Source organism: Leptidea sinapis, chromosome Z (assembly GCF_905404315.1).
Source record: "Leptidea sinapis chromosome Z, ilLepSina1.1, whole genome shotgun sequence".
Classification (NCBI taxonomy): Eukaryota; Metazoa; Arthropoda; class Insecta; order Lepidoptera; family Pieridae; genus Leptidea; species Leptidea sinapis.
In genome coordinates, this window is record NC_066312.1 from 24,781,446 (window position 1) to 24,791,325 (window position 9,880).

Sequence of the window (9,880 nt, forward strand, 5' to 3'; positions counted from 1 at the left end):
GTGAAAGCTGTTTTGTTATAAATTTATTAAGTTCAGTTTTTTCTGCGAACTTAATCAGCCAGCTAAACGTTTAAAATAAGCCAGCTAAATAACGGCTAATTGGTTTATTAAAATTAATGGTGATAATAGTAACGTACATGTGTTTTAATAAAAATCATATGAGCCCAATTAATCCTCCAAAAATTGACACTGACTGAAAGGACTCATGACTTACGACATGAATGCACCGCATAAATGCCGTATGCCAAAAAATGGCTTCTGAATCGCTTGAAATTGGATAAGAGATCAGAGTGCGTAAGCAATAGCCGAATTCGGTCCAAGATTTTATAGACCTGTATTTTAACGGTTACGGATATAACTCTGATCGGACGTAGTGCGAAAGCGCTCTAAATGTAATGTGATCACCACCGCCCACATTCTTTTGCAACACCAGAGAAATCACAGGAGCATTTAGTAGTAGTTTTATTTTCCACTTTTCGTTTAGTTCATTGATTGTGCTAAACAAAGCAATCTTTTAGTCATCCTAAGATTTTCTGCAGCACTCCTCACTGCTGGCGACACATGATTATATTGATACTGAACCAAATCCCACAGATGTTCTGGCTTAGCGCAGCAAGCACCTGGTGCTCGGTCTACCGTAACGAGGCTATCAAACTACGGATCACTACTGGATTCCACGCGCCCGGCCGCTTCAGGGTTCTGGGCCCTCTATCCAACATGGACGAATTTGCAACCGACTTCAACTGTCCCCCCGGATCTCCCATGAACCCCCACAAGAAATGCAAGGTCTGGTAGATTGTTAACGCCGTATCTAATAAAAATTGCCGACATGTTTGTTTTTAAATTCCTGAATATTTAACTGTTATAATTAAGTATTATTATTAACTCTGTTATAATATTGATGCATTATGTAGCCAAAAATAACCAAAAAATGGGTTAAGCGTAACGTACTGACATACTAAAGCGACATGATGAAAACGATAGGAAAATAGAAGCTAGTTGCGTTTCTCATTAGCGCGTAATAGTAACACATGTTACCTATTGTCAAAATGTATCCCAAATAGAACGCTTTCAATACATTGCGTGTATTGTGCTCGGCCTTATAACATTATAAGGCCGAGCATACACTAGGGCCGAGAATGCATATTTATCATCATTTATTTAAATTAAAATTCATTACATTCAAGTAATTCAATATTATTGTAATGCATGCATCTTAATTATAACTCTTGGTTAATATTGCGAACCTATCGTATTTTAATGAGTAGGAAAACGAGAAATAATATCGAAAACTATTGTAAACGTCTATCCATAGTTGATTTTTTTCAGAAAAACATATTAAACCATGACACAATAAAATCGCAATGAACAAAGGAAACAAACGAATAAATACTATTACTATATTGTTTTAATGTTGTTAAGAATTAATTAGTTACTTAGTAACTTATTTAACATTTTAAAAAGGGCCTACTTTCAAATAATACTGAAATAATACTGTTAGTTTTTCTCTGCTTATATGGTCTACAAAGTCTGATTTATTGAATAGATATATTATTTTTAATATTATGTTGTCGTATCACGACTTAAACAATGCTGGGTAGATAAACACACGACAGCTTTCCTACTTCAATAATTTAAATTAAGAATAAGTTTGGACTTCTACTGTACTCTCCAAACTTTACATGGTTTTTTTATGACGATTCGAAAAAGCTTTATAGTGTGGGCCCCTACGTAAAGTGCTTTTAGGCGGTTTGCGCACTTTCTATATCTTTGTTCAAATGTTATTAGGATTACAGGGCTAAGTACAATATGGTTAAGCCACGCCCATGTCATTTCAATCTTTCAAATATAATATGCCCTTCAATTTTAATGGTGAGATTGTAGACTGTCATAGAAAACTGACGATAATTTTCGTAACACTCGTTACCTTTGTGAAGTTTGCTCTTAATTGGCATGTATGTCGATATAATATATATTTTAAAAATAAAATGATAATTTTATGTGAAATTCAAAGTAATATGTAAGTATGTACGGTCAATAAAAGCTATGTATGGTTTTGTTTGCTTACGCTTACTTTTTACTAATTTGTAAACTACAGTAAAACTTTTAAGTTATTAATTATTTTTATATATTCTCAATATGTATCCATACCGACATGCAGTTACAGTGGTCTTCACGAAACGAGCATAAATTTCGTCATATTTCTGTCACCAGTCAAATGTAACTTAAATTTAAGAAATATATTTAAACATAATTTTAAATTCATGTTTTTAAATAAAGTAAGAATATTAGTGGAGATGATAGATATCGACTGTTTAATAATATTTAATGTTTAAATTGTAGAAAATATATGACACTGATAAAGGAACTATCAACACCCAGTATCTACAGTTTAAACTTTGTACTGCTAGCTTTCCAAGGCTTTTTTGATTTGAAGTTTGTAGCGAAGCATATATTATAAATTTTTGCCGAACAAAAAATTATATCTTCATAATTATTAGTAAGCAATTCATAAATCTTATAATTTATTTAGTGATTAAACTTAAATTATTATCTCAATACTTATTATTTATCGGGCCGCATTTACAAATTAATTATCACCTGGTAAACGGCAGTTGAACAAGATAAAAACGCAGACGAGATAATAATTGTATATCGAATCAAAAACTTACTCGTATAATAACATATGTTCGGATTGTTTTGATATAATAGTATGTATTATATTATTTTGTAGGATATTAATTGTTAAGAATAATGTTATCAATATTATTTCAATGTAGCTTATTTGTTGTATTAATACCTATCGTCGAATCGTTACTTTTTCGATTCGATTAATTTTCATCATCTTAATTAATAAAATATATGACAAATCTTTCATGGGTGTTATTAATTGATTGTCTTTTATGGTTACTTTGTTGTTTAGTCTAGCGTAATAGTATGAAAGGAGTGCCGAATTTAGTACCAGCCATAAGCTAAGGCAAACGTAAGTCATATTACTAGATTATGGGTACCACAACGGCGCCTATTTCTGCCGTGAAGCAGTAATATGTAAACATTACTGTGTTTCGGTCTGAAGGGCGCCATAGCTGGTGAAATTACTGGGCAAATGAGACTTAACATCTTACGTCTCAAGGTGACGCGTGGTTCCGCTCAGAATATTTGGGTTTTACAAGAATCCTGAGCGGCACTGCATCGTAATGTGCAGGGCGTATCAATTACCATAAGCTGAACGTCCTGCTCGTCTCGTCCCTTATTGTTCTTAAAAACAAAATTAGAATCCAAACTAATGAAATACTTACAGAACATAATACTTTGTTCACCCGTATTGTGGGTTGCCTTATCGAAAAAGCAGCCACGTTTGTTTCAGATCCACTATTATTCCAGTTATTATTCAAATTCTTAATGTTCTAGTCATAAGTCATTCTTTACTTTGTGATTATATTCGAAAGTGATATTTATTTTAAATATTTTACACACTGAAGTTACCTAATACGACAGTGATTACGGACAATTAACTCTTCACATTTAAGCATATGCTTATATAGAACAAGTGACGTGAATAAATAGTAATTATAAAGCTGGGCCCAATTTCGGGGAATACAAAACAATGTTAAAAAAAAAAAAACAAAAACAAACAGGGAATTTATGCACAAAAAAAAATTTAAAACAAAATTTTATGAACGATGCGGGTCTTTCAACCCATGACCTCTGGCGTTCCGTACCAGTGCTCTGCCAACTGAGCTAACCGCTCGAGTGACGTATCGTCATAAAATCTTGTATGCTTTGTTCAACTCTCAGGTTTTGGCTTCATCTACAGAATCTTCTTTACAGTTGACAACCTGCTCAACCCCAATATTTGCATTTTAGGAAATTGACTTGAGATGTCGCTCTTGTAAATCTAAACAATTTGTTATGTTTTTAAAGTGATAACTCTCACTTCTAGGATTAATACACTAGGATTAATTGCGGGGAATTTATGTAAAGATAGAGCGCGTTTCATATCAATTCCATTATATTATATACATATCGTGAATGGCTTCTTTATATGCCGGCTCCATAGCAATGCATGCGTACAACATATCATTAATATGCAGAAGAAACAGCTTTGGCTCGGGGAACTGCTGGTTCAAGCAATGATCACCGATAACGACCTGCTGTGCTCAGTGAGGAAGCTGGTGGTCCATCTGCATCAACTCTCGGAAACCCCAAATGATGGAAGTTACGAAAGGAGTGCTTTGTGCCATACACGATCGAAGGCCTTCGTTATCTCCAGACTAACTGCCTGGCCTTCTTCCTTCTATGTGTGTTCTCTCAACTGACAGCAATACTGCCGGTCGTTGATCAACTGGTGATCATCCAGGTGTACAAAAAACTGGTAGTTGATTATGTTTTACATGTTTTTGGAGAGCAGGAAGGTAATATCATAGACTTGTAATAATCCGGCTCTAAACTGTCTCCTTTCTTTGGGATCAGTTAGATAAGGGCTAACTTCCATGAGTTGGGACTATGTCTTTGGAGTATAAGTAGCAGAATATACGTGTTAACACCGATATCAACATAGGGGCATACGTTCTGAAGACGATGGGAGAAATAACATCCGGCTCGACTTCTTTACGTCCGAGGATAACAGACTTGAAAACAGATCCGTTTTATTTCTATCCGGCATAAAATCTGACATCGCGGGATGGTCAGCCGTTTTATTCCTATCGTCGTTAAGAGAAAAAAGACTCTAGTCTTTTGCCGTATGGGTCAGGTCATGTCACTATTCAACCTATGAACCCAACAAACATCGCTAATAGTGGTAAAATTTTCAACGAATATATAGATTATTTCTATTAGCAAGTGCCTGCACAAATGTCTTTCAATTTATAATTTTACATTGAAATTATAAATTCAAAGACATTCATTTCATCATTTATATGAAATTGTATGGTAAAATTTAAATTTGATTATCAACCAATGATAGAATTAATTCGGCTTTTTATTCCTTAAACCTTATTTATTGCTTTAAATATATAACTGAATAATATTCCAGTAATATTAAGGAAATGTTGTCGAAGAGCGGTGATACGACAAATGGGGTTTATTCAGTGGTAAACGCCTAAACTCGAGTCTCTGGGGGTTTCATTAGAATAGGTTCTATTTACCCCATTCCGCGACCTTCTCAAGAGAGGACTCGATAGACGACACAAGTTTCTCCCGGCACTGGTCGACGAATTTCCGAGAAAGACTTGCATGGCCCGTGTATACGGATTACCAGTGCTGTCGTCTGCATAGCAATGTATGTTGGAGATGTTCAGCATATCATTGATATGCAAAAGAAACAGCCTGGGAGATAGCACACAGCCTTGGATCACTCCAGCGTTCACGGGCTTCGGGTTGGAGCAATAACCGTCGACAACGACAACGTGCATAAGCTCTCGGGAAGCCCAAATGATGGAAGTTTTGAGAGGAGCGTGCCATACACGATCAAAGGCCTTCGCTATATCCAGGCTAACTGCCAGGCTTTCCCTCTTGCTTTCGAAAGTCGCCGCCCATCCATGTGTTAGGTATACCAGAAAATCGCCTGCCGACCGACCATGGCGAAAGCCGTACTGTCGGTCGTTGATCAACTGGTGTCTACCAGGAGCTGGTGGTTAATTATACTCTCCATGATTTTGGAGAGCAGGGAGGTAATAGAAATAGGCCTGTTGTTTGCCGAATCCGAATTGTCTCCATTTTTTTTTTGGATCGGATGGACAACGGTTGACTTCCATGAGTCAAGCACTACGCCTTTTGCGTAAGAGTGCCACATTAAACGCGTTAGCACCGACGTCAACTCAGGGGCACACGTTCTAAGCATGATTGGAGAAATACCATCCAGCCCGCTAGATTTCCTGACATCCAACAAAAACAGAGCTCACCGAACAGTTTTCTGTCTGAACTATATTTCAGGCAGACACCGCGGGATGGTCAGCGGTGTTTTTCCGTTGCCGTCAAGAGTCGAGTTGAAGGCAAAAAGAGCGCACAGAAGATTCTCTTTTTCTGTATTGGCCAGGATGTCATACCTCATTTGTAGTAGTCTCAACCCGTGAAGAACTCTCCATATCGATTTCCTTAGTTTCATCGAAGACTATTAGGCCTTCCACATAACCGCAGTGTTGGCAACCACGCGAAATTTCAAGACCCAATATTGTTATATTTGGTTTGGTAATAAAGGGTATATAATCATGGGTATTTCGTTGGTTGATTGGTTGTGTATATCTGAGGTTTGTATGACCCTTTTCCACGATCTTCTTCTATCATAGAAGGGACATTGACTCCGCTGGCTCATATTTTAATCAACAAATTACGTAATTAATTAATTTTTACATTATTGTAAATTAAATCACTGCCAGCGGAAACAAATTGCGCTCTAAGATAGAAGAAACGGAGCACCAAATATCACATATTATTATGGTTCTTTGCTCTCTTTTTCAAATGACACCAGTTTTTGATGAAGTAACGAAATAACAGAACATTTATACAGATCCCTTTATTGTTCTGTAAATACTTTCAAAACATCATGCAACATATAGATTACAGATAAGTGTATAGGACAGTATAACTAGTAATTGTTTACATATAATCGTTACACTTAACTACGAGAACTATCTGGTTATAATTATGTTAGTGATGTTACGTTAACGGTAACACGAATAGGCCCCTCTGCAATTTTCATTTATACGAATCTTCTTATAGCTTCTTAGCTGCTTCATTTTAGCTTCAAATTGGAAATATAAATCGGTATTTTACCTTTGAAAACTAGTCCGTAATATTGTGTTATGAATGCACGACAGTGTTATGAACAATACTGAATTTATTAAAATTGCAGAGGTCCTATGACATTATTATTCTTATTATAATATTATTCATTATACATTTAGGATCTAACAACATTGCAAATATTTTAAAATTAATTATAGGGAAAAATAGCTATTTTTGGCAACTGGATACGATAACAGTAAACGCTAAAAACCTTGATTCCGGAATGGAAAATGTATCAGAATAATTTGTGCCTTCGAAATTAAAAATGGCTTTATATAGATCCCTCCCACAATAGATTAATTGTTTGAGTAGGTCACAGCCAGACTTTGACACTAAGCTTCTCCCATGATGTTTCCATATTAATACCACATCTTACAAAAGTACACTCTAAAGCAGATAGAGTGTTGTGGAGTAGAAGCTATAGAAGAAAATGTTGGGTCGATCATGTAAGAGTGTCGACTGTAAGTAGGTCGGAGGTGAGTCAAAAAGCGTAAAGCTTACCAATATCAATCATTGTGATTAACCTTGTATTAAAGGTTTATAACAAATGGGAGAAGCCTGGATTCCGTGTCAAGTGGAGATTAATAATGTCTCGCCTACCCTTTTGTTGATCCTTAAGGGTCATATCAACTGGCAAACTGCAGGGCCGAAAACTTTAAATTTAGATAAATAAAATTTAAGTCTTAACATTCTCGTACCGAGTGACAATATATAACGGTGTAAGTGCGTTTTTTGTGCTTTGTACACAAGTTACAACTTAAATCTATTTTAATAGATGCCGATCAATTAATTTCTTACAGCTATAAGTTAGTTAAGTTACAGAACACAGAAACATTGACATTCCATTAAGAGTTATTACTAAATTACATCTAACATCGATTTAATCGTAAATAATTTCAGTAAAATAAATCTATGACTAAAATAGGTGTTAATATCTAAAATTTTAAACAAATTCATTCCAAATATCTAATAATTTCTTTTGCTCAGCTTTTAGAAAGCAGCATATGATTGACGTCTTTTCCCATACAATATTCCATAGCCAAACTGTTATAAAAGTGGTCATTTCTTTGATTTTTTACTTAAACATCTGTCATAGAAAACTAAGATTTAATCAAATCTTAAAAATAGTTTTACTCTTATTCTAATTACTAAACATTAAATAGTTTATATCAACATATAGATAAAATAATCGATTTATGAGTAAAGTTACATAGCAAAGAATATACGTAAGAAAAATAGCCATTACAAAAATAGGAGATAATATAGTTTAAGAAGTACTTAATTTATAATCTTGTATTGTTATTTTTTGTTTGGCAACTCTACGTAAAATACTTGAACAACTAATCGCTTCTGAAGCGAATGAGACGAAAAATAGGAATAATTGAGGACGAGTTGATACTTGAGATGGTTTAACAACATGACATCTTTAATACATAATGTAACGTAATATACAAAATAACCCAATTAGTCGAAAACCGCCATTCGACCCCGGTCAAGAGACGCCCAGAGAATTAAAGATTAAATAAAATCTCCAGTACTTGAAATTTTATAAATTATTTATTTATTATCTCACTTACTGTTCTTTTATTCAACATTAGGTTTATCATCAGAAATAGTTAAGGTTTCGGCGCAAGAATATTAACACACATACGCATTTTAGTCGTTCTCAAATTGGCAGGCTTTTATGAGTAATGGTGACGTGATAAAGGTGGTTTAAAGTTGGTGTAGTTAGAATCACATAATAATGTGTTAAATATATCTTCAAGATTTAAATGTATTCCTACCATTTGGTTATTGTTTATTGAGGATGATTAATTAATTGTTTAAAAAGCTTAACAGAACTGAATCGTCAGATCTTTTACTCCAACGGTATTGGTCGCACCTGGATCGAATTCCGTTAAATAGCCCGTGAATACCTACGTACAACAACATTCGTAAGCAAAATTATGAATCCGCATGCGTGTGTACTTCACAAAAGAAATAAAGAACTTCTGAAGCATTCCTACTCCCTAGGTATAAATTGACATGTGCAAATGACGAAAAACAATTCAATTTCAATTCCACCACATAGTACAAGAGCTCAATAGAATATTTATTTTTTTGTAAAATATACAAATCCATAATTTGTTGGAGACAAAGAAAGCGAAATGGAATAGCGAGGAATGACGAAATATTAATGAAACATCACAGTGAAGGGTCAATTTTCTCTTGAAAATCTTAATAGTTCCCGAAATTCGTAAAAGTAAGAACAATAAAAAAAAATACAAATTTAATTTATTACTTCTTAATAAATTGTACCGCTTCTTCGTCACTACAGTCAAATAACACTGTTTCTCTAAAAAGGTGGAAGTCAACGCAAACACGCATAAATCTAAAAACATAACGCAATTCGCAGCATTCATAATCTTACAATCATTATATTTTTATAAATCCCCATTTTAACTTTTCATATAAAAAAAATTTTTGACTCTGTAGATCCCGTGATCTAGTACCCGTGGGAGGCACAACGTACTATGTCACCCTAACGTTCTATGTGCAGCAATCTAGGCAATACACATTATACAATTCGGTATGGGCCATTTAATGGGAGTTATTTACATTTTACGCTAATTAATCACAAGTTACAATTGTAAAAGGCAGCGTTTAATGCCTTTACATCATCATGATGATATTATACACGCCTACTTATAAAATATAGGTCCCTTTTTTAAATTAATGACTTGATTCAAGGCTTATACTCCAAAATGTTTTAAAAAACTTAAGATAATCGTATAAAACTAGGATTTATCCCTTTATAAATACATAAGTGTTCTCTGACTCTCAGCAATACTTGAAGGACTTTTGAAATTAGCAAATTCATTAAAAGTGTAAAGCGTATAATCTATTTCCTCTTGTCGAACAATTGAAGGAAAACCATGAAACCAATATATACAATCAAGATAGAAACAATTAAATTTATAATAATATAATGTAGGGGTCAATTTCAGGCCGAAATAACATGGAAGAAATTAAGTTTGTAAAATAAAAAATAAAACAAAAGAATTAAGAAGACATCGAGAACCTGTCGCAAAGGTCTAAACTTCCTAGGGTCATA

The 9,880-nt window shown here is 34.3% G+C and overlaps 1 protein-coding gene across 1 annotated transcript in view; it reads left to right on the forward strand.

The window, feature by feature from the left end:
• LOC126978805 (neprilysin-2) overlaps positions 1–2,875 on the forward strand; it is an 86,368-nt gene extending 83,493 nt beyond the window's left edge. The window contains exon 17 of the mRNA XM_050827886.1: positions 595–2,875. Coding sequence (XP_050683843.1) covers positions 595–795 — 201 coding nt within the window. The 3' untranslated portion in view covers positions 796–2,875. The remainder of the gene's footprint in view (positions 1–594) is intronic.
• Positions 2,876–9,880: the final 7,005 nt, after the last annotated feature.